Source organism: Lissotriton vulgaris, chromosome 2_2 (genome assembly GCF_964263255.1).
Source record: "Lissotriton vulgaris chromosome 2_2, aLisVul1.2, whole genome shotgun sequence".
Taxonomy (NCBI): domain Eukaryota; kingdom Metazoa; phylum Chordata; class Amphibia; order Caudata; family Salamandridae; genus Lissotriton; species Lissotriton vulgaris.
Window position 1 is genome coordinate 309,556,018 of NC_141688.1, and position 26,087 is coordinate 309,582,104.

Here is a 26,087-nt window from a genome sequence, read left to right on the forward strand (position 1 = left end):
GAAAAACTTCCTGGTAAGGCCTTAAAAAAGACCTCTCATAGGTCTGAAGGCGTAGTCCTGGCGAATCTCCTCACTGAGGTGTAAAGGAGAGGGAAGGACTGTCAAAAGGAGTACTATCTGAGAGGAAATCCAGCTCTGTTCCTCCAGCTTCTCCTCCAGCGGCTCCAAAACTTTCAAAAAGCCCTCCTCACTCTCTTCTGAGGTAAAATCTGTGAAGAAGGTTCAATCGTCGATGACGCTATCAATGACTCCGTCGACGAAATCATCAAAGGTACAGTCTTCTCCTTCATCTCTGGCTCCGTCAACGGGCTCTTCGACTGTGATTTTATCATCTCCGGCGCTGACACTTAATAGTTCCGCGTCGACGACTTCGACGCCGGTGGTGGCTGTGTCGTCGTCGATGGTGTCGACAATGTCGACGTCGACGAGCATGTTGATGACGAGGGTGGCGACGGCTACCACTGATGGAGTGACAACGGTCTCAGCAACGGCTGCGACACCGGCGTCCATTTCTTCGTCAACGACTCTCTCATCGTCGTCGACGGTCCACGCTGGAAAAAATTACTATTTCCCTCAGAAAGTGCCAAATTACGCCTGAGATGACTTCCCCCAGGAGGGTGACTCCTCTACCTCCTGCACTCCTCCTCGAAGAAGAGGGATCTGAAGAGGATGATGGACCGTTTTCCTATGCTAATAGCTCTTCTTAATTACACGTCAATTGTCAGGACACAGATTCTGAGGGGGAATACGTGGAGGAACAACCATATGATCCTTCCTCCGATTATCAAGAGGACTATCTGCAGGAGATGGTCTCTATGCCTTCCTCCTTACCAGCGGACTTGCAAACTATGCTTTAGTACTATAGGGTACTATAGTACTCAGGTACTATGAAATTGATGTGAGTAGTGTCTACCGGCCCACCATTCTAGGCTACGGACTACAGCGCCAAGATGCTCCTTGGAGCGATAGTATGCGCTCTATAAAAACTATCTTACAATTACAATTACATAGGAGGAGATTCGCAACACAACTTCCAGTTCTAGTTGTGGTGCCAATTACTGCTGTTCCTCCTGCTCGACCTCAATTGCCACCACCTCAGCCAATGCTTGTGGCTCAGGATGCACCATCTATTGTGCCTCCCGTTCAGGATGACACCTCTGATGACGACCAGGGCACCATCACAATTCCAGATCCAGACACAGAGTGGGATGACTATGCCTTGCAGAGTCCATGGGATGTCAGAAGCAGCAAACCGGTCAGCTTCACTGCAGTGCCTTCAGTGACTCCTTTACTCCCAGGGAGATTTGTTAGGGTGTATTTGATGCATACAGGCCTAGAGAGGAACTTGGATAAAGCACAGGCACAGAGGATGAAGAAGACTTGCAAAACAGTGAGACTAGGAGCAGCGGGAGTCTTCCTTGGTGCAGTCTCGGTTCCAGGCGATGTCTAAGGTGCCCACAAGGATGAAGTTGAAGTGGTTTCGAGTTTGAATCATGTCCCACAACAAATCTGATGAGCCACCCACAGGTAAGTCCTTAAGTACTTTAGGGAACGGGTGGGGACGATTCAAGGGTTCCTCACGGAGAAGGGGCTGGACAGAGGGGAGTATACTCCTATGTCCTTTGTCCAGTTTTCACACTAGAGCAGGAGCCAAGGGTTCCCTGAACTGGCTCAAACTGACATATGCCAGGAGGGCATCAAATGTGTCCTTAAACCAGTCTGGTGGCGCTAGCAAGTGCCCCCACCCCAGTCCAATACACTAAGTCCTGTCTGGCAGATTGTCACACCTCCCTGTGACAGGAAACCTATTTTCCTGCCTTCCCTTGCTCGAGCTCAGCTCAGCAACAGGAGGGCAGAATCTTGGCCGAGGTTGGCAGCAGCACTAGCTTGCTGGTATTTCCTGGAAAGCTGTTACCCAGAGCACCAAGGGCTTCCCGGAGGAGCCCCCTGGTGCATGGCATCATACCTCCAACACCGATAACGCCGTTGGATTATGATTACAACATGTCTGACCCCAAACAATCCCAGTTTAGGCACAGCCAATCTATAGTTTGCTGTCACATAGTGACGCATGTCCACTATATGTATCAAAATGGTTGGCCGTACTCACAAAGCCTGAGGATTGACTCTGGGGTTTGTAGGGGGTGTCTTCTAATGCAGGGCCCCCTCACACTTATAACCTAGCACCCTGCCTTCAGAATTGAAAGGCCTGCCTTAGGTGTGACTTATAGGTTTTAAGTGCAGTGATCTCGGATATAAGGAAACTAGCTTACACAGGTTGCAATGGTGGCCTCTAGTCACAGTTGGATTGGTCTCTCATGGGTGGCATAATATATGCTTCAGCCTATGGGAGACCCCTGCTGTACCTATGCCCTGGGTACCTTAATACCATATACTAGAGACTTACATGCGTTCACCAATAGCCAATTGGGTAGGTACCAAGGGACTTACTACTGTCAAATTAAGGGAGGAAGCACAGGTCCAGAAAACAGAATATTGCCAGCAAAAAGTGGGGGTAACCGTGAAAGCCGATCCTATTTTCCTACACTTCTGATGCCTGGAACTCAGCCACGTTACGAAGACCTGCCCCAATTGCTGCGCCATGATCCCCAAGACCTTGAAGGAGCTTTCCTTTAAGCTCTTAGCCGCCCGACGAGCTATGCTGGGATGGTCTTGATCCCGGTCGAGAGGAAGGTCCCAGGATCAATCACAGAGCCTGAAATCTTCATCACCCTCAAAGACCTCAGGTCACTCAGGTAAGTCCCATCGTAATAAGAAGAGTAAGAATCAAAGAGGTCTTCAACTTCGCCTCGTCTGTCGGCCGACTAGACGGGGGAGTGTCTCCATTCGAGTCCTGGCTCCACGTTTGAGCCTGCGCCTCGGTCGGCTTCGCTTTTCCCTGGGTTTCTGGGAGCTTGAGCAGCTCCCGCTCAACTCCACAAGTTTTATGAGACCATGCGTCTTATATTTGAACGGCCTGTTACCTCCAACACGACTTCTGGCCCGAGGGTTCCGGTGGGGGCCATACTTGTTCAACGCGGCGGCTCTGACCCCAGTGCCAATATGAATCCTCAGATGGATCCAGACCGATACTGATCATACAACCTCGATCTTCCCTGGCACCAATCCCAGCGTCATTGTTTCTGGAACTGCCCCCACACTGATCTCGACTTCGGCACTGACTGGAGCCATGCCGTTTAGACCAGCGCCTCAGCCCTATTCCAATTAGTTAGGACTTGAGGAGGATTGGGAGGGGTCGCGGACTCTGAGGAATACCAGCTCTTATATACCAAAATGGACTGATGTGAGGACTCGTTGGAGGCCAATGGACTGGACATTTCTTCAGATACTAGCATACTTACTTATCACTCCATGGCTATTGAGGAGGTAGTGCCCCTTTGCCATGGTGGTGGGGAGGTTGGCTGAGGCCCTGGACCTTAACCTACCCTCAGCAGGCAAAACAAATGTCTTGACCAGGGTGTTTCAGCCGAGAGTGTCCCCCTCAGAACTGCTACTCCCATTTAATGAGGCCTTCACTGAAGTCCTGTTTGGGACTTGGTCCAAACATAGCACAGTTGCTCTTGTAAACAGGATGATTGCCCGTTGCCGCCGCCCTGCCCCACGGGACCCCAACTTCCTCACATAACACACTAGCCCAGAGATTTTAGTGGTCCAGGCCTATACTTCGGATTTAAAACCTGGCTCATTCCCTACCACCCCCACTGGATAGGAAATCCAATAATTTGTACAACTTGAGGAAGAAGATATTTTCTACCACCAGCCTGGCACTTTTGGGCCGTAACCACCATGCTCTATGGAATTCTGTTGCACAGTTGCTCCCCATGGTCCCATAGATTCTCATGCTTGAATCCTTTCCAATCAGACTTGGAAGCCCTGGTATACTTTACCAACAGCAATACATACTTAAGTCTCACTCTATCATAATCTCACAACTATCTTTTCCAACGTATTCTCATCTTTTTTATGATCCAATCTTCCGCCAATCAGAATGCTTTACATTTAGCTAGCTGTTCACCCACTGATGCTTTCAACTGTCTGATTTTCTACCACATGTTCAGTTGTGAGGATCCCTAACTGACAGCTCCTGGAGAGAAGATTCTAAAGTATGTAGTGGTTAAAAAGTCAATATTTAAAACATGTATATCATATGAGAAAACGGAAATGTAGAGGATCCTCATATAAAGTGTCTTTACTGTCTGCATCCTGAACACAAGCCATTAAAATGAATATGTGTCAGACTTTTTCCATGAAGACATCAGAAGATCAGTAGCGGCTCCTGGCTCTTACAATTTTAGAAAAAGAAATGGAAAAAGGAAAATCAATAGAGAAGTGAGAGAAAAGACCCTGTGACCCTGTGGTTAAGAGTCGGACATCTGGTCCAGAACAATCAGGTGACAAGTTTAAAATTCACACGTCAAAGGGGGAGGAGGCTTTAGACGAGATACCTTAAAAGAAATCTAGGATGGACTATGTGATAGATGCCTAAGCATCACTACAGAAGAGTGATGTAGGTAAATCAAAAAGGCAAAAATTATCGACAAAAGAATACAGTCGAAAACACTGACGACTAGAGCATTATCATCAACAAACGAGAGATGGCTGATGGGAGTCTCATCTTCAACTAGTAAAGTAATGAAGGTGGAACAAGGTTAGGTTCATCGTCTATGGATGGTTCGTCGACAAGAGCATTATCTTCAGCAAACGAGGGAAAGACATCATCGACGCAGAATGTATCATCGCCAAAGGGAATACGGACGATGAGAAAAATACCATCGACAAAATAGAAGGCAGAAAAGACAAGGCTACAGGCAGAGTCAAGGAAGAGCCAGTCTTCAAGATGAAGTTTTTAGAGAAAGGCGCCCCTAATATTCAGCTGCCGGTTGGAGGGAGAATGCAGTTTTACTACAAAAATTGGCAGCAAGTAACAACAGACCGATTGGAGTAAAATATTGCAAAATAAGGGCATGTTTTAGAATTTGTGTAGGAACTCTCATCATGCCAGTGAGAGAAAGGCACAGACATTTAAGAGAATTGCGGAAAGAAACATCAATATTAATAAAGAAAAAGTGATTGAAAGGGTGCCAACGAAAGAAATCTATGATAGGTTCTATTCAAAGTTTTTTCTCATTTAAAAATAATCTGGCAATATACTGGATTTGAGAGAACTAAACAAGAATACAAAACAAAAGAGTTTCTGCATGGTCACAATTCAGGAAATTCTACCCTTTATAACGAAAGGAGATTTTCTAAGCTCAATATACCTGGAAGAAGCATTTTCAATAAACCAATTCACAAGAGGCTCAGAAAATGTCTCTATTTTATGGTGGAAGGACAACACTAACAGTTCAAGGCCAGACCCTTAGGGCTGCGATCAGCTCCTCACATCTTTGCAAAATGTACAGCACCAGTAGCAACATTTGGAAGAAGAAAAAAGGGGTATGGTAAATCCATACCTAGACGATAGGCTCATAAAGGCAATATATGAAGACGGAACAGAGAGATATCGAAGTTGACCCAAAAGGGGTTTTCACATTTAGGACTTGCAATACATATGAAGCAGTCTATTTTAAAACTAAGTCAGCATTTGGTGTTTATAGGAGTAAACATGTGAACAGTGAAGGGGATGGTATTTCTTTCACAGGAGAGAGGCAGAAAGCTGATAAAGCAGGTGACAACCCTGACGGAAAAGGGAAAGGTAACTGTAAGACTGATGAAGGCGATATAGGGGACAATGTTGTCATGTATTTTTTGACTTCGAATGAGAGTAATTCAGAAAGAATTGTCCAGGCAAGGGCAGCAGAAGAATGAATATTGGGACAAAATTATCAAAATTACTCCAAAAATAAAGGAAGTGTTTCACTGGTGGAAGAAAAGAGAGAATATTTTCATAGGACAAAGTCTACAAATGAAAAAAATCTCAGAGATATCTGACTATAGATGCTTCAAAGACAGGTTGAGGAGCACATCTAAGTAACAAAGTAGTTCATGGTGTTTGGTCAGAAATGGAAAAGGGATTATACATAAACATATTGGAGCTCTGGGACATGCGGCTGATGTTAAAAGCCTTTCAGCGAATAGTGAGGAAGTGTCATGTGATGATGATGGACAATACAATAACAATGTACTATATACAGAAACAAGGAGGCGCAAGGTCACTGTTTCTATCGAAAGAGGCCAGAAGATTGGAAATGGCCCTTTGCCAACAAAATGTAATTGATGGCACAGCATGTTCCAGGAGTAGACAACAAACGGGCAGACCATTTAATAGAATTTCTCTATATTTAGAAAGAATAATTAAGGAATGTAGGAGAGTTCTATTAGAGAATTTCCACCCATACAGAGAGTGGCGCCAGAATGGGAACTGAACACAGTGTTAGCAGGTTTGATAAAGGCACCATTTGAGTCAATCCACAGAACAACATTAAAGCATTTGAAGTGGAAGACTGCTTTTTTATTGGCCATAAAATCTACAAGGAGGAAAGAACCGTATTTAAAATGTACAAATACAAAGTAACACTAATGACAAATCCAAAATGTACCCCGAAAGTGCTAATCATTTTTCACTTAAGACAGATGATAACATTGCCAACTTGTTTTGCTAAGCTAGTAACAGCAGGCGAAAGGGCATTGCATTCATTAGACATTAAAAGATGCCTGAAGTTCTATTTACAGACTACTAAAGATATCAGAGAAACAGATCAGTTATTTGTTGCATATGGCTTGGGAAGGAGAGGAAAGGCAGTGCCCACGCAGACGAATGCACAATGGATTGGGGCATGTATTGCTACAGCCCATACATTGACGAATAGGCCACTGACGTTAAAAGTCATGGTATATTCAACAAGAGCCATGGCAATGTCAACTGCTTATTTTTCAGGAATATCACTGGAAGATCTTTGCATAGTGGCAACTTGGAAGACAACACATGCCTTTGTGAAGCATTATTGTGTGTACTTGCAAGTGAGCAAGGAGGCAGAGATGGGACAAGCAGATTTAACGAATTTGTTTGCATAAAGTTAGCCTCATTTCCCACCTTCAACAATTGTGAATTTTAAACTGCTATGTTAATCTGGTATTAAAGCATGTGAATCTATGAAGGATCCTATGCTGGAGAAGGAAATAAGTTACTGATCTGAAACTCCGATTCTTCAGCATTGGTCTCTTTCATAGATTCACATGCGGCCCGCCTCTACTTAAATGAGGCTTCCAAAGGAAATAAGAGAGTAATAGGAACTAGCGGTTCCGAAAATCCTATAGTTAGAAGCCTCAGTGGGCAAGCAGCTAGGTGTAGGGCATTCTGATTGGCTGATGTCTGGATCGGAAAAAAGATGAGGATATATTGGAAACGATGGCTCTGGGATTTTGATAGAGTGAGAATTAAGAATGTAGTGCTGTTGGTAGAGTATACTAGGGGTTCCAAGTCTGACGACAGGAAATGATTCAGGCATATGAATCTATGAAAGATACCAATGCTGGAGAACCAGCGTTACAGGTAAGTCATTTGTTTCCTTACATGAGAGTTTACAATAAACTCATTTGAATACCAATGATAATGCGTCTGAGAGTGCTGAAATCTGTGATAAAATAATGTTTTGTGCTCTTGTCTCCTGTTTGATGTTCTTTTAGTTACAAAATTGCTGAACTCTGGGCATACGTCCCCTAAGAGGAAACATGAGGTAACTGAAGAAGTGTCAAAAGAAGAGCTGTTTAAAAGAACAAAAGTTACCAGTTGGCATCCTCCAGATGTTCTCACCAAAAACCTCTGAAAGGTATGAGAAGTTAGGAAGCAGTCCTTATTCTGTTCTTTTCCATCTTGTTTCCTGTTGTGTATCCCTTTGTCACGCTAGACATTTCTTTGGACATTATCTCTTTCTCAATCCCTTGTACTTTATTGTTTTCATAGTTCTTACCTTGCCGGTACACCCAAGCACCTTCTTCCAGACAAATGAGATGTCCTAGACATCCAGCCTTTCAACCTATAGGGGGAGAGAGGTAGCTACTGTTCGATGGCAATATAAGGATGACTGTATCACGGCTAAGTAACCTAACCAATTATACTTAATCACTTCCTCCTCAGCTATGCGTAACACCATCTCTTCATTTCCCTTCAAATTAATTTCTCCCATGCTTCGTGATTGGACTCCTTTCTTTAACCATCCAATTTTCTGTAATCTAAAACTGTTTCCTCTCTCATCATTTGCCTCTGGTGCTCTTCATTTTTACATACAATGTAATCATGTGCCCTAGTATTTTTCCCCCTTTATCTTCCCTTTTAATCTCTCTATTAGAAACTCACTCTTTCCCATTTACAGTCTGGGGGTATCCTGCAAGTTAAACTCCTTCTGTAGCCTTGTGCGTAGATACTGAGCACAGATATTCGCAGCATGTGTAACACATACCCATTCCTGCATTTGTGGACACCCTTCCCTTTTCCATTTTTTCCTTCAAATGCGGTGGCTTGTAACCCGCTTCTGTCATGCTCAATATTTCCACACACTTGGTTTTTCTACAATACTAATGGGTCGGCAGGTAGTTCATTTAACAACACTGGCTTTAAGACATTTGTATCCTGCTAACCCATTTTCAAGAGCTAACTGCTTCTGCGACGGACCCATCTACGTTGGTGATACAAGGTCCCGGTTAGGCGCAAACCCGCCATTTTGACTGAGACAAACTGCTGCCTTCCCGAGCAGAGTCTAGGTCCAGGCGAACAACACAGCGGCACCACAACATAAGGGAGCGCCTGCTCACAAACGCCAAGACCTGGGGGCCCGCCAGCGCTCATCGTGCCACCAACATCCTCCCGGGGGACTCTGAAAAAATCGGCCCGCCTGACCCCAAGATGGCGCCCGTGGAGCGCCGCGAGTGAAGAAGCGGATGCTGCAGCCCCCAGTGAGCACTAACGAAACGGCTGTCTGAAGGTGAGCCGGGCCCGTCAATATCCCCTCTGCAGTGCTTCCTTGGTTGGGCGGCCCTGGCGAGACCTCACTAATGAACTGCATACCCCCTCCTCTGAATGCAACAGGAATTGCCAGACCTTAACATGGAGGGGTGACAGCTCTCCCTGCTTCATATATCGGACTACCCTCACCACTGGGACACAGAGCCGGGCCCCTGCACTGCCTACAAGCTACACGTTACTTGGGGGCCCTGGTTCCCCCCCCCCCTCCATCCAGGGCACGCTACTTCGGAGGACCTGGGTGCTGCGGCGAACTTACCCTGAGCAGCGTGCTGACAACCCGAGCCACAAGATAGACTGGTGTGCACCATTCAGCCCCTCACTACATCTACCTCAAAAGGAAACCCGCTGGGTGGCACATTCCTCACTGCATCTGACGCCGCGCAGTATCCCCCGTGATTGTCACCATGGGGAAACCGAAGGTGACACAGACACCCACTGTGCCGGAAACTGCTCCAGAAAATATGCCCCACACGCGGGCATAGTCGCAAACTAATGTGTCGCAGGCTGACCCAACTGTATTGGCCAAACTGGACTAAGCCACGCCCACTGCGACGCCACGCCCACCCCAAGGACTACCAAAACGCTAGAAACGAAGCGTTCGCCATTATTTGTATTCATCCTCTGAGGCGGGAGCCGGAGGACTGTGCTGACCAAATTGAATTTTAAAAACCTGTACTAGTGCCTAATTTGTGTATTTTAAAACTAGGAGCTCACCTGTTTAAGCGCTCACACCACGCGCTGACACAGCCCTCCTCCCTCTTCCCTGAGACAGCGGTCCGCGCTGAGACAGGGAACGCCCAAGGCCTAAGCCACGCCCACTGCGAGGCCACGCCCACCCCAAGGACTACAAATGTGCCGGCCATACCAGCGCAGCGGACGAGCGCAGCGGGAGCGCCGTTTGCGCGCTGAAGGCACGCCTAAGGCAAGCCCGTCTGCGCCCGTCCGCGCACGGCCGGGCCCAGGGCCAGAACCCCTGCCTAAAGCAGCCAACCCAAAGGTAAGCTACTCACGTAGAGAGCTACTAAGCCTTAGACCCCCCACCTCTTCCTGTGATTACATCCATGATCTAAATGGACCTTTCACTAGCTGCTCTCTATGTAAGCCAGCCCAGCTCACTCTCCCTATAAAACCTAACAAACCCGCCTCCCTCAAACTTGCCTCACTGAACTGTCGCTCACTTCCTAAACACGCGACACAGATTAACCATCTCATAGAAGACCTGGAGATAGATATCCTTTTCCTCACAGAAACGTGGCTCGGCCCACATTCCCAATCAGACATTGCACTAGCAACCCTCCGGGCTACTGTATTCAGTCCCTACCCCGTCCCTTAGGCAGAGGTGGTGGTGTCGCCATTATTCACCGAGAGCATCTCCACTGTAAAACCTGCGATGCGCAGATTACCGACTCAGAAAGTCTTCATTTCACCATCAAACTAAACCCAACCAATTCACTAACAGGATTACTTGTGTACCGTCCCCCCGGCCTCCCAGGTCCCTTCGCTAGTTCCCTTCTAGACTCAGTCACAACCCAGGCTCATTCCCTATCAAACTATATGATAGTAGGTGCCCTGAACATCCATCTGGAAGACCCGGTAGACTCGGTATCGAATTACCTGATCTTAGATCTAGCGGCACTCGACATCCGCCTACTTAACTCCGGTGCCACCCACATCAAGGGTCATCTATTGGACCCGGTGTTCACTAGCTCTTCCTCGATGCAAGCGAAGGAGGCCCTTCCCCTTCCCTGGACAGACCACTTCCTAGTCCCCTTCCAACTACCTGGAACTTTCAGGAAACACCAAAAACCTCCCACCTACAGCAAGGACAGGACCTGGTCCAGACTCCCCACGGAAGAATGGGCTAAGACCCTTGAAAGAACCACTCCTGCACACGCAGAAGACCCGGCTACCGCAGACAAAAAATTCAGAGACTGGATCACCTCCTCCCTGGACTTAGTACTCCCACTTAGAACTAGGGAAGACAAAAACGGCAAACCTGGCTCAGCTCCATGGTACACCGCGGACCTCCGAATACTTCGCAAAAATTGCAAACAATCCGAATGACTCTGGAGGAAAAACTGGCAACATGCCAACAAAGAAGCTTACCAGACCACAGTTAAACTCTATAAAGAGGCCATCAGACAAGCTAAAGCCTCATACTATGATACGCGGATACAAGAATCATCCAACTCAGCCAGAGAATCCTTCTTAATCGTAAAGGAGCTGCTCAAAGTCCCCATCACTCCCCCCTCCACCACCCCTAAAGTTGACAGAAGTAATGAGCTAGCGAATTACTTTAATGACAAAATCACCCGCATCCTGACCTCTCTCCCACCCCCCGGTCCCCCCAGCCACACGGAAAGCCATTTATCCCCCGACCAGGCCGAAAGTAACTTTCGCCCCATACTACCGACATTCCGGCCAGTAACCTGCCTAGAGGTCGAACGAACCTTAACGAAAATGAAAAGTGGGTCACCTTTGGATCCAGCACCAATCAGGTTCCTCAAAACCGTAGCCTCAGTCATCGTACCCACTGTCACGGATCTTATCAACAGCTCGCTCGCCCACGGATCTGTCCCCGACAGCTGGAAGAGTGCGGTGGTGAAAGCACTTCAAAAAAAACCTCAGCTAGACCCAGCAGACTTGTCTAACTACAGACCAATATCTCTACTTCCTGGTATCAGCAAAGTAACTGAGAAATTGGTAAACACACAATTGTCACAGTTCCTTGAAGCCAACAACTTGCTTAGACAATCCCAAACTGGATTCCGCCCAGGCCATGGAACAGACACCGCACTTCTTGCAGTCATTGAGGAAGCAAGGCGCATACTGGATTCAGGAGGATCAGTGGCAGTGATCCTCCTGGATCTAAGCGCAGCCTTCGACACAGTCAACCACCGTGTCCTTCTGCATAGACTGGCGGATGCAGGACTTACCGGGACAGCAATCAACTGGATTGAATCCTTCCTTACAGGGCGCACTTTCCAAGTGTGGGACGACAATCATCACTCATTCACTCTCCCACTCACAAGCGGCGTCCCTCAGGGCTCCTCCCTGAGTCCGACGCTTTTTAATGTCTACATGGCCCCTCTTGAGGACGTGGTAACACCATTTAACATAAAAATGGTAAGCTATGCTGACGATACTCAGTTGGTCGTCTCCCTGTCCCAGTTGATCGACCATCCAGAAAACCTGACCAACTGCCTTACAGGAATTCACAACTGGATGAATAACTCATCATTAAAACTAAATGGGACAAAGACGGAGGTGATGCTCCTAGGAAAACAATGGACGACCATCCCTCCAGCACTCTGGCCCGATGTGTTCGGGGAAATCCCCCCCCCCGAAACGTGAAATTAAGACACTCGGTGTGTGCCTCGAACCAGAGCTTACTATGAAAACACAAGCAACCAAAACCTCGGGCACCTGCTTCGGGCTCATGCGCACGACCCGCAAGATCCTGCCCTTACTGCCACCTACTTCTAGGAAACTACTCATTCAGGGACTAGTACTGTCCCGCCTGGACTACAGCAATCTGGTTTATCTGGGAGCCCCTGAGGCCACCCTAACGAAACTCCAGCGGACACAAAATGCGGCGGCACGCCTGCTCACTAACATCCCCTCCAGAATGTCCGCCAAGCCGGCCCTCAAAGCTCTGCACTGGCTCCCTGTGCGCCAAAGGGTGCAATTCAAAGCGATGTGTACGACACATAAGCTGATCAACGGATCTGGCCCGGCGATCCTCAGCAAAATGATCACCCCCTACACAGCAACCAGATCCCTACGATCCCAGAATGAGAACCTAGCTAGCATTCCTAGATTCGAAAGAACCCGCACAGGAGGACGACAATTCTCCGTTCAAGCAGCTACGGGATGGAACGCTCTTCCCCGCTCCCTCAGACTTGAACCTAACTACCTAGCATTCCGCAAGAAATTAAAGACTCATCTGTTTCCTAAATGAAGTCCCCTTGACTGTCTCCCCTCCCTCTCCTCCCCCTCAACAGGATCACAAATCTTATAGCGCGGGGATGCCCTTGGGTCACCAGGCGCTTTAGAAATCGTTATTAAATTAAATTAAATTAAAAACCAACAAACCCTCAACATCTCCTATTTGGGAAACACTCATCAGTACCCCCTTGTGTTCTGTATGCTGCTATCAGTACATGGCCCAACCAAAGGGTACTTTTTGGATGGGACTCAATACCATGCATATGAGCCATTCACCCTCACCACCTTTCCTGTCAGTCCAGTTCCAAAGTAGCAAGATTTGGCACCAATATACTCATTGCAGACACATGGTTTTTCATAGACTCTTCTTCTGTATTCCTTCATGGGTTTTGAATTCTTCGGACCAGCGCCCATGTCTTACTGAACCATTCCCAACATTCTGTTGCATCTGGGTTGTATCTCAGTTCTCCTTAATAAAAAAACAGATGTCTTCCCGGATGTTCTGAGCACTCTATGGTGTCTTTGATACAGCTCCCACTATCCTCATTGCCAATGCAGCTGCTTTGGAGTATACAGGGGGTGCAAAGTCAACCTTTTCCAACCATCACCACCAGCCTGGGGCCATTTCTTGCAGATATGTTTGCTGCTTGCATTCACCACCTACCAACACTTCAAAATATGGGATTGGTGGCTCAATGCGAGGATGTATCCATCGGTGCCTGGTGGCACAACTCACATTGATCCCTTCACATTTATGTGTCGGAGCTGACATAAATCTTCTTAGCACTGATAGGTTTCCTAACAGTGATGTAATCCAGAGTGGTGATGATCTACACAAAACCCCCTACTGTCCATGTGAGTAATCCAGGTCTGGTGGTTTAGTGGACTAATGCGTCCCTTGTAGGGACCTGTGTTTGACCTCATGGTCACAAGTTCAAAGCCCGGCGAGTCCACTCAGCCTTACATCATTCTCAGGTTCTTAGAGATTGGTTGTACCTCGGCATTCTACAGGTCTCCGTTTTCACTATAGGACCGCCCGAATGCTTGATCGCAGCGACTCTCTAATAGGGACATACCAAAGCCCTGTTTTGCAGCGTATACACTTGCTTTTCATACATATAAGCGGCCACTTTACGGAATGATAGGAAGTCAATTTTTCGAGATTTAGAGAGTGGACTCTATACGAAACTACATTAGAGGGCCCATATCATACTAATAGGGAATCACCCACTGACTGGTTGGGGATTCCGACGCGGCGACCTTCTCTTTATCTACTTTGCAAGAGGGTTCACGTTATAATATTTGGGAACCACCCTCTGACAGGTTGGGGATTCCAACGGGGCGAGCATCTACCAATCTACGTTTTCAGGTCTTGTCAACAAAGCTTCCCCAGATATTGCCTTCTTTCTACGCCAACCCCTAACACACTTGAGGGGAGCCACACGCCAAACCTTTTTCAGATTTAATACATCATATCAAGCATCACCTCCAGAGAATTGCTTTAAATTGCCTATTATCATACCAGCTTTCCAATATACAGAGAGTAAGCCTTGAAAAAATTACATTCATGTAACAAAACACGTGTCTGCTGCCAACGGCTGTTTGTCTACCACCACGACCGAGAAGGCCCTAGGATTTGGACCTCCAGTTGGCTTGTAGTGCTCAAATAATTTGTGATACATGTATATAATGTACATGGAAATCAAATTTGAAGTGTGGGAAACGCACTCGTTGAGTGTTCAAAAGTCGTATGTTCTCGATGTCGGTGGTGCTGCTGTAGTTAACCCCCTGGGCCCGGGGAAAAATATGTGAATAACGCGTCTCTACCCTCGAGAGAGACGTCCCTCCGACGCACTCAATAGGATGTGTTCATTGGATTCATTCAAAAAAACTATTTCCTTCGAGTTTTATCCATATGTGGTTTATTTTCTGTAGTACATTTGTCTGTACATTATTTCTTCATAATGCTTCGAAAACGTATGTTTGATTCCGCCCAATGCATTTCGGGCATTCGCCCTTATTCAGAGGACTAGTTCCTACAAAGTAACCATTTGTAATACACATTTAATTGAAGTGTCAAGAATTTAAGACATTCAAACAACTATATCATCATGTCAGAGCAAGACACGCGGTGGACGTAAGTGGGGCAGGTGGGTGGGTTTAAGATGAGGTCTACGGATAGGTGAAGGCGGGTGAAGGATAGTGGTTGTGCCTTGGGACACTGTGATGTGACGGATCTCTAGTGTAAGTTGTTGAACGAAACTGTATCAAGTGAAGAAATCATAAGAGGTGCGGAGCTTAAAAAACGTGAACATGCCTTTAACTGACATTAGGTGGCGGAAGGTCCTGATAGTGGAGCTAATTGTGCGGGATGTGCGCGACATGCAGGATAGTGATCAAGGTATTGCCACATGAGGGTGCCGTTTCAAGGCACTACAAAGTTAAGTGCCATACCGTGTGTTCGGATGACCTGTGATCAATGCGTCACTTTCCCTGACGATCCGTATAACGGTCATGTCGACTTTCTGAAAAAAAGTGGACCTTTTGTAAGTTCCAAGCTGCCTACGCGTGTTAAACTCTTTAGCTTTGTAAAGAAGGTCTCAAGACTATGCTTACTGAGTGTGGGTTTAAGGTGAGCCGGATAAAGGTGCTTCCCCTCGCTTCGTTATGCGACTGTGGTCCGAGGATACCTGCGGTGATGTATTGAGTGCGTTAATAGGGTGAATGAGGTCATGTGACACCTCGCGGGGTTAGACCCTCTACGGTAGGCAGTTGCTAAGTTACTCCTAGGTGCAGGCGGCGTCTCTTTTTTTGCCAAGAAAAAAAGAACTTTATGTGGTGTTGTGCGGCCAGGGTGACACGAGCGCTTAGCGCGTGGAGGGGGAGAGAGTAAGAATGCATCAAAATACGAGTAAAACCTGTGCTCGAATAGAAGGTGTGTCAGGGGACAATATACATAATATAATATACCGTTCATAATTTTTAAGTTTTGTGGAAATTGTAAAAATCATAAAGAATCATAAAGAATCAACTTGTGTGAAAAAAACAATCATCATTGATGTTCAAGTAAAAGTGTTCATCAATGTTTACAATTAATAGGTAACAACTAAATTCCAAGCGTTCATTCAGCCCCTTGGGCTGTACAGAGGACAAACAGTGTATCCAATGTAATTCTCGTCTGAGTAGGTATTGTGTATTGTCTCTTCCAGGCAAAATAGGTACTATTTCTAGAATACAGTATCTTAATTGGCTGGGATTGTGGTTGCGCTCTTGGAAGTGGGTGGCCACTGTAGATTTGATTGATTTTAGAAAAATGTTACTTTTATGTTCCACTAGACGTGTCTTTATTTTTCTGATCGTTTTACCAACGTAAATTAGGCCACAAGGGCATTTTAACATGTAAACTAAGTTTGTGCTGTCACATGTTCCGTTGAAATTTAATTTGATTTTAGTCCCGTGTAGTGGATGAGTGATTTCGTTGCCTCGTATGATGGAATTGCAGTTTCCTCAATTGTGACAAGGTAATGTTCCTTTAAATTCTTTCACTGGAATATTAGTTTTCCGATTGAGTAGTTCTTTGATATTTTTTGTTCATTCATAGGCAAAAATAGGATGGTTTGCAAATATCCCTTTAAAATCTTCTTCCAGGGTTAGTAACGGCCAGTGTTTAAGGATCACTTCTTTAATGTTTTGGCTTCTGGTTGAATATTTGGATACGAAAACTGCCCTGCTTTCGTCTTTGGCGTGTGATGGTAACAGTAGTTTCTCTCTGTTCAAATCCTGTACTCTGGTTGCGGCCTGTATCAACGCAGTCTCAGGATACCCGCGGTCCTTGAATTTTTCGATCATGTTGATTTTGTGTTGTTCGTACAGCTGTGAGGAGGAGGCGATCCATTTGATTCTGAGTAGTTGTGAAAAAGGAAGGTGTTTTTTCAGAGATGGTTGATGAAAACTGTGAAAATGAAGCAAATTGTTCCTGTCAGTGGGTTTTTGGTATACTGTGGTTTGTATGACGCCCTGGTGATATATGACCAAGACATCCAAGAATGGTAATTGAGTTTCACTAATGCTGGACGTGAATTGAATGCGGTCATTGATCTCGTTCACGTTCTGAATTGCTGTTTGTAGTTGTGGTATTGATCCCTTCCATAGGATAGAAATGTTGTCTATGTACCGTTTGTACAAAATGACATTTTCTTGCCATTCTTGTTTGGTCAGTATATGATTGGTCTCGAATTGATTCATGAAAATGTTCGCATACGACTGTGCCGCACAATTCCCCATGGATGTTCCTGAACATTGGGCGTAAAATTGATTTTCATATTGGAAATAACTGTGGAACAAGGTGAAGTGCATTAACTCCATTATGAGTATCTTCAAGTTCTCTTCTTTGTCACTATTGAGTAAAGCGGTTTCGATGGCAGTTAGCCCCAGGTTGTGGGGAATGGAGGTGTACAATGCTTTCACATCAATTGTGACTAGGACCATGTTGGGAGTGAATGCAGATTTGTGTTCTTCTAGAATGTTCAAAAAATGTGTGGTGTCTTTGATATAAGTCGGTATCTTCTGGACCAATGGTTTTAAGTGTTTGTCAATAAATTTGCCCACCGGTGCATGGATAGAGTTCATGGTGGAAACAATTGGGCGGAAAGGTGGAATGGTAGGGTGTTTATGGATCTTCGGGATCATATAGATGTATGGGATTGTTGGATTTTGCTTCACGAGGTATACTTTGTCTTTGGTGGTAATGATGCCTGTGTCAATCGCTGCGTCAATTATTCTGGTCAAGATTTGGATGAATTCCTTGGTGGGGTCATTCTCCAATTTCATATATGTCTCCTTATCACTGATGTGTTCAGTCACGTTTTTTTCATAGAATTCAGTATCCATGATCACTATCCTGCATGTCGGGCACATCCCGCACAATTAGCTCCACTATCAGGACCTTCCGCCACCTAATGTCAGTTAAAGGCATGTTCATGTATTTTAAGCTCCGAACCTCTTATGATTTCTTTACTCGATAACGTTTTGTTCACCAACTTACACTAGATATCCGTCACATCGTGGTGTCCCAGGGCACAACCACTATCCTTCACCCGCCTTCACCTGTTCCGTAGACCTCATCTTAGACCCACCCACCTGCCCCACTTACGTCCACCGAGTGTCTTGCTCCGACATGATGATATAGTTGTTTGAATGTCTTAAATTCTTCACACTTTAATTAAATGTGTGTTACAACTGGTTACTTTGTAGGAACTAGTCCCCTGAAGAAGGGCGAATGCCAGAAATGCATTGGGCGGAATCAAACATACGTTTTCGAAGCATTATGAAGAAATAATGTACAGACAAATGTACTACAGAAAATAAACCACATATGGATAAAACTCGAAGGAAATTGTTTTTTTGAATGAATCCAATGAACACATCCTATTGAGTGCATCGGAGGGACGTCTCTCTCGAGGGTAGAGACGCGTTATTCATATAATATGAACATGACATGTACTGACAACATTAAATTGGATAAGACAAATATTTGATTCTTTTGATGTTCTCTTTTCTGTTTGTTTGACAAATGTATAATGTTCTCCCAGTGATGAAGTAATTACTGTTGCAAGATTCATAATATTAGCCATCAAGTTAAATCTAAACAGCATACTGCTGTAGTAACTTTGTAGAGTGCTGTTGTCTCATCAGCACCATTATCACCTCTGTCAACATTGAATCCGAATCCACCATCTCCGGCCTCAGGTACGGATGCTTTGACAGCGATAGTATGCCTCATATTGCACTGCCATTACTAAAGCACAGCCCTGCGTTAAAGATGATTCTCCTGTATTGAATCTTTCATAGATTCACATGATTTAATCATTACCCATCATTGAAGTGGGACTCCCATGGTACATATAAAGCAGTAGCAAAAAAATAAAAATTGAAGTTAATGCAAAATACATTCACTTTAATAGCTCATCACAGTCATTAAAAATGGCCCAAAGTCTAACGAACCCTTTAAAACCTCAGAGACTCAAGACTCTCATATTTTCTACTGCATGGAAGTCTTCCTGAGCTCTGCTTAGTATTTCTGATTTCTGGCCTTTCTGACATATTTTTTTTTCCCAGAAACTGTGCTTTTGGTTTTCCTCAACCATCTTTTCATCACTGGAATATGTCTACCACCTCCAAGAGAGCTTTATTTTGACACTGTGATTCCTGTGGTAAAACGTGGCTTCATCTGATAACCCTCATAATAAATGCATAAGAAACACATTTACTGCATTTACTGCCTTCACCCAGAGACTGTAAAAATTTACTGCATGTTTTTTTTTCTAAAAACCTTGAGGGATAGAGAGGCTAGACTTCTGCTGTGGCTACAGAAGTTTAAGACCAGTTAATGCCCTCTATCGGATGAGGACAGTGATACTTCTCTAAAAACTGTTGCCTCAAAAAAAGAGGGAAAGATCTGCCTAGCTCCTGTCTCCAAAGGCAAGTAAGGCAATTAAAAAACAACACCTCTCTTCTTCTTCTAAGGCAGAACTAAAATACACAAGCCGACAATGGACCCTCAGTTGACGGTTCTACTGTCAATGACACATCCATCGAAGGTAGCTCCACAGCAGCTTGCAGATCTGTCGATGAGGCCATTATCTTCACTGTCAATTTTTTTTTTTTTAAGATAGGTATTTCTATAAATTCAAGTATATTACAAGTAAAACGCAACTCTTCTTAGGAGATGCTCTTAGCTGAACATACTTCACCTGGCAAGGTGTCGCCTGATCTTCCAGAGTACCTATTTGATATATGAGGACCATGATGAGGAATAGTCAGTGGATGAGGGAATGTTTGGAGTGGCACACAGCCCATTCGGATCTTCATATTAAATCTCAGGAGGATGGACATGACCACCATTATTATCTTCAACAGGATACACCCCACCAGTTTATGCTGCAACAAGAACCTTCAATTCAAAAGCCTGCATCATTAGTCTTCAACTTGCAATGTATGTTTCAGGACCGTTACTGCAGATTTGCACTTTCAGAATCTGCGGCTTCTGTTCCACAAACACCTATTCAGAGACCACCTCCTCCCTCTGCTAACCTCACCCAGACATCCCTCTCAAATGTCTGTGCCTTCTCCGGCGCCACCGGTTTCTCATCCCCAATGAAAGACCTTCCTTCCACGGATGAAGGCAGAGAAGAAGGGGAACTTGATGACATTTCGCTTCCAAGTGAATATCATTAGTACCAAATTCAGACAACATTTCCTACTACTCCAGCACCAGTAGATTCCCCCCCAGAGGACATGGGGGAGTTTCATACAGTCTTGAAAAGAGCAGCTAAAATGTTTTAGCTTCCCATGGTCACTAAGCAATCTGATTGTTTTTTATATAATTTAAAGGCGAAAATTAAGAAACAAGTCCGTGCAATACCTATCATCGATTTCATATGAGAAGAACGGATAAAGGTCATAAAGACTCCAGCTTATATACCAGCTGTGCTCCCTAAATTGGAAAAGAAATAAAAGGCACCTGATAATTCTCTGGCCTCCCTCATTGGACAACCAAAGCCAGACTCAGTTATATCGCAGGTGGCCCAGCATCGTTCAATCAATCCCTCCTCGCCCCTAACCACTCCCACAGATAGAGAAGGAAGACTTATCAATTCCATAGGTAAAAAATAAACTGCCATGGAGGCTACAACAGTCCAAGCTGCAAACTCTCTCACAATCCTATGAAGGTACGACCGCCAAATGTTGTCAGATATATCACCATTTATTGACCTCTTACAGAGGATTCTAAATCATAGGAAAGAAAGATTCTGCAGGAGGGAGAAAGGATTTCCAAACCACCAGCTTCTACGACTCTCATTCAGATCACACCTAAGATGAAGCAAGCAATGCGACGGTGGTCACACATACCCAACATTTGAAAATGGTCTCTCCTTCCTGACAGACATTCCAGAAAATGTGATAACTACAGATGCCTCTCTCGCGGGTTAGGAGGCTTATCTTCAGGACTTGACAGTCAGAGGCAGATGGAATGTCCACCAAGCACCTTTCCATATCTACCTTATAGCGCTAAAAGCCATTACGCTCTCCCTAAAATGTTTCCTGTCAAAAATCACATGAGCATCAGTTCTTATCCGAACCAACAGCACTGCTTAAACAAACATGGCAAATCAACTTCACTATCCCTCCAAGCACAACAAATATGAACCTTGGCCATTCAACACAAAATATTTCTAAGAGCAGAACATGTACCCGGCATATCCAACATGCTTGCAGACTCGCAAAGTAGGAACAGCTTAGCCAACCACAATTGGGAGTTACATCAACCAACTCTGGACAACCTTTTTCATCTCTGGGGCAAACCAAATTTGGATCTCTTTGAAACGAGCAAGATCTTCAAATTCAAGTAGTTCACCACTTGGCAACCCCAAAAAGCAGGGCAGGACTGCCGTAGCGGGCACGGGGCATTTCCCTGGTGGACCGCCAGAGTGGGGGCCTGGTTTGGGCCCCAGGGGGCTGTTTTTGTTACCGGGGTCAGCAATAACAGCCCCTTGTAAGAAAACTGAACAGTTTGCCAGGGCTGGTTTCGGTTCCCAGTCTGGCCCTGCCAAAAACGGTCATGGGGGAATGGATTTTTGATCACATGCTCAAGAATTTATGCATATGCTTTTTCCCCGATTCCACTGATACCAAGAGTGCTTAGAAAGATGATGAAAGAGCCCTGTTGAATTCTTCTCATAGCTCCTAGATGGGCCTGCCAGTTCTGGTTTACAGAACTACTCCTACTCTCGGACCAGAAACCCATTTAGGTGCAACCAATACCGACCCTAATAACATTGAAGTAAGGTCAGGGCCGTCATCCCAACCCGACATCTCTTCAATCGTTGACCTCGCTCCAGAGTTCAATGAGTTTGCCAACCTCGATATCTCATCTGACTGTTGAGAGGTCCTTGCCAATCCCAGAGCACAGACCACAAACAACACTTACAATCCTAAGAGGAAGAGGCTTTTTATCTGGTGTACCAACTCAGAATTTCATCCTTTCAATTCATTACCAGAACAAATACTGCTGTATCTACATCACCTAGCAAATTCCGGTCTTTCTCTCTCTTCCATCAAGGTCCACCTGGCCGCAATCTCCTGGTTTCGTTGAATCAGTAACTTTCCATCTTTCAGATCCTCAAGACTAATAAAAATGTTTACTAAAGGATTGTTCCAATTGTTTCCTCCACTCCCTGCTCACCGTTGGCATCTCATTATTGTACTGTTGCAATTAATGAGACACCTGTTTGAGACAATTCATAAGGCAGAACTAAAATATATTTCTTGAAAAACAGCACTTCTCCTATCGCTTACTTTCGCTAAACCTGTAAGTGAATAATAGGCATTCACAAATGGACAACCTTTCCTACAGTTCAAGATTGACTGTGTAATTAATTATCTGGGCTAAACAAGAATGTATCCCTAAAGTACCATCTGACTTTCATTTTAACGATTTTCTTTACCAATCCTCAAACACCAGAGGAAAAAGCTTTACATTCATTAGATGTCAAGAGATGTCTCAAATTCCATATGCACAGAACTAGCAGCAGAGGCAAAGTAGATCAGCTATTTGTAGCCTATGAAGACCTCAAAAAAGGGTTTTCTGTTTCGAAGCAGACTATAGTAGTGTGGATTGCTTCAGCCATAATATTTGCCACTGACAATCAGGAAAACTGTTATCTGCTAGTTATTTTCCACTCTTCCAGAGCTGTCTCCACATCAACAGCTCTCTCTGCTGGTGTGACGATTCAACAGATTTGCCGAGCACAAACTGGTCCAACAGGCATGCTTTTAATCTCCATTATTGCCTTGATGTTGTAACAAACTCGGATGCAGCTGTAGGGCAAGCAGTTCTACGTCATCTCTTCCAATAAGATGCACCTCTTTCTCTTCCTACCTTCCATTATACTGTGATTATGTATATGGGGACATTCATGTATTTGTACTATACTGTTAACTGTTTACTATTCTGTTTCAAGCATTAGAATCTATGAAAGATCCAATACTTGAGAAGAAAATAAGTTCTCCAGTATTGGATCTTTCATAGAGTCACATGCTTGAATCATCACCGTCTTCGTCATAGGCTACCATGCAATGAGAAATTCCTTCATTGCTTTTCCACATTCTTTTATAAAAAAAGAACCAAAGTTGATACTATAACCAATCAAATGTGAGCACCCTTTAGAACAGTCCGGAGAGAGGCTGAGTCCTTTAGATTTTCTACCCCACGTTGTCTGAGAGAGAGTCCTCCTGAGTTCTGCTCAGTTTTCCTTCACAATTTTGCCATTTCTTCAAACCCTGTTACCAGAATGTCGGAATCCTCTAAAAAAGGACTCTTAAGATCATGAGGATGTTGTGGTAAGAAGCGATTGCAAGCTGAAGACCCACATAAGACTGCATTTATTGCTTGCATCCTCATCACAAAGTTTAAGGAATACAAGATTTGTAGAACCTTTCCACTAAAACTTAGAAGGATAGAGAAGGAAGGTTATTAATCTGGCTACAGAGATTTAACATTACATCTGATACCTACCGATGACGAAGACTACTACAAGAACGACAATCAATGTCTCTGATACTTCTAGTAATACGACCACTGCTTCGCCAACGACCACCACATCGTCAACGGTCACGCCACCGGCACCAGTGTCGACAAAGAGCTTGTTGATTACTCCGTTAAAGAGGCGTTCATCTTTACTGCTCACACCAGTCTTTCCCTCTTCGATGTTCTCATCAAGGAGACGATTTTTCATAATCCCTCCCTGGTTTCACCATTACCAGCAAATGAGGATTAGCGCTCCTCTGGAGGGGTAGGATGAACGACCTGATCCACAAGTGATTTCACTTTTTCGTCGAAGAATATAGCGAAATCCGCTGCTCTCTTTGCAGAATTCTCCAACTTGGAGGATGGGGGAGAGCAGTCAGGAATCTTGATGAGATCGAATAGTTATTTGGGTCTATTTTTGGCTGAATCAAGGAGGGTTTTGAAGTGCGCGCTTTCCCAAGGAAGATGAGCTTGTGGTACTTGGATCTTGCGGAGCGAAGGGTGGACAAGTTATCGGTGGAGGGCACTTGCCTCCATTGTTTCTCCAGGAATCTTAGCTGCTTCCTTTCTTCATAGATGGATTTGTTGAACCAAGGTGCTTAGGGGGTGTGCCTTTACCTTTTGCTTTTGAGTGGAGCGACGATTTGATTTCATCTGCAAGAACTGGGAGGCATTGGGAGGGATGATGAGGGATTGTATTATGCCCAGGATTATCATCATCAGCGCTACGTACAACAACCATACATGGACATTGACATGAGCCCATGGTTCACGCCCAGTGGCATTAATGCAGGATCTGTAGGCAATGCTTCAAGATTATCGCACATACTTTCCTTCACCTAGAGCTGTAGTGTCAATCCTCCTACACCATTCATACCAGCGTCTCTGCCTCATACACCACCTCCTACCCCTTTAATGACACTGGTTCCAAATGTAGCCTTGCCACAGAGACAGGATGATTATGAGTATGATAATCAGGACAGCGTTCATGAGGAAGGTAAACTTCCGAACACTCATTTGCCAATCAATGAATGGGATGATTATTTAATTCCAACACCTTCTCTCCCATTCCTCAATCAACAGACTCACCACCGGAGGACATAGGTGGTGTTCATGCCTTGATGGAGAGAGCAGCTTCCAGGTTCCAAATTCCTATGCAAGTTTTATTCATGATTTTAAGGACCAGACTAGGAAGTCTGTTTGATCAATTCCTATAGTTGATTATATATATGGGAGGAGGGTGTGAAGATTATGAAAACACCAGCTTCAGTGTTTGCAGTCCTTTTCAGGATGGACAAAAAGTACAAAGCTCCAGATGACCCTCCAGCATGTCTGGTTAGATAACCAATACCAGATTCAGTAATTTCCCAGGCTGCACAGCGCAGATTCAAAAATCCTTCTACGCCAGTCACGGCTCCACCTGACAAGGAAGGCATGCGTCTTGATTTTATTGCAAAAAAGTTTACCACAACTTCTTGCATGACAGTTCGATTTGCCAATTCTTTACCGATTATGGGAAAATACGATTGTTTGCCAAATGTGGTTGGATAGCTTGCCGTATTTAGATCACCTGAAGATAAAAAGCAGGAGGCACGAAAGATACTAATGGAGGGAGAAAGACTGGCTTCTAAAAATATGGATGAACACAAGCGCTTAAGGAGGGCTAGATTCAGAATGCTTGGCCTGCTCAAATTCAATAACTTCGAACCAGTCAGTCCTATAAATTGGCCAAGGTTCCTATGCCCTACCCTTTCTGGACACTCCTCCCTAAATTCTCCTTGTTTTCATGCCATTTTTGATGGGACATGCTCAAATTCTCTCCGGGGGAGGTGTTGATGTTACTTCTCAATGCCATCTTTGGGTATTATTCCTGTTACTTACTGGCCCCAAAAAAAGTATGAAGGCCTGCATCTTACTCTAGATCTCAGAAGACTCTTCTTCTTTCTCTGGAAGGAAAACATTTAAATGATAACCCTCGTGCAAGTTCTTCTGGCCTTGGACAGAGATAACTGGATGGTGTCCTTGGACCTGCAGAATGTGTACTTTCATGTGCCAGTCCTGCAGTGTCACAAGAAATCCCTGCATTTTGCTGTGGGCTTTTCTCTCTTTCAATTTATGGACCTCTTACTCTTAGACCACCTTCAGAGCACAGTTTTCTACTGTTCAGTTTGAAGTTCTTTATCATCAAGTCCAAACCCCACCTCCAACGCATGCAGAGGATACCATTCATCAGAGCTATCTTGAATGCTGTCACTTAGAGGGCTATCCTGCCCACTCTACATATCTTGGACATTCAGGCTAGTAGTCTGATGATTCAGCCGTGACTGTTTTGTAGGTGCCAGGCATGTTATTCTCATGCATTCTGGCAATGCACGAAGTAGCACATGCTGACCAGACAGTAGAACTTAAGCTTGCAGTTCACTCAGCAGTGGAGGGTGACTGAGGTACTAAACCTACATTTCATAGGAGACCTCTGAGACTTACATTGGTAGCTATTGGACATCATTCTGATCTACTGTAGGCCATTCTGGTCCCTCCCAACAGTTACCACAGTGTCAACAGATGTGT

At 44.9% G+C, this 26,087-nt stretch overlaps 1 protein-coding gene across 1 annotated transcript in view; it reads left to right on the top strand.

The window, feature by feature from the left end:
- The window catches only part of CRY2 (cryptochrome circadian regulator 2), a 211,587-nt gene that overhangs the window by 180,714 nt on the left and 4,786 nt on the right, over positions 1 to 26,087 (top strand). The window contains exon 11 of the mRNA XM_086959640.1: positions 7,648 to 7,790. Coding sequence (XP_086815766.1) covers positions 7,648 to 7,787 — 140 coding nt within the window. The 3' untranslated portion in view covers positions 7,788 to 7,790. The remainder of the gene's footprint in view (positions 1 to 7,647; positions 7,791 to 26,087) is intronic.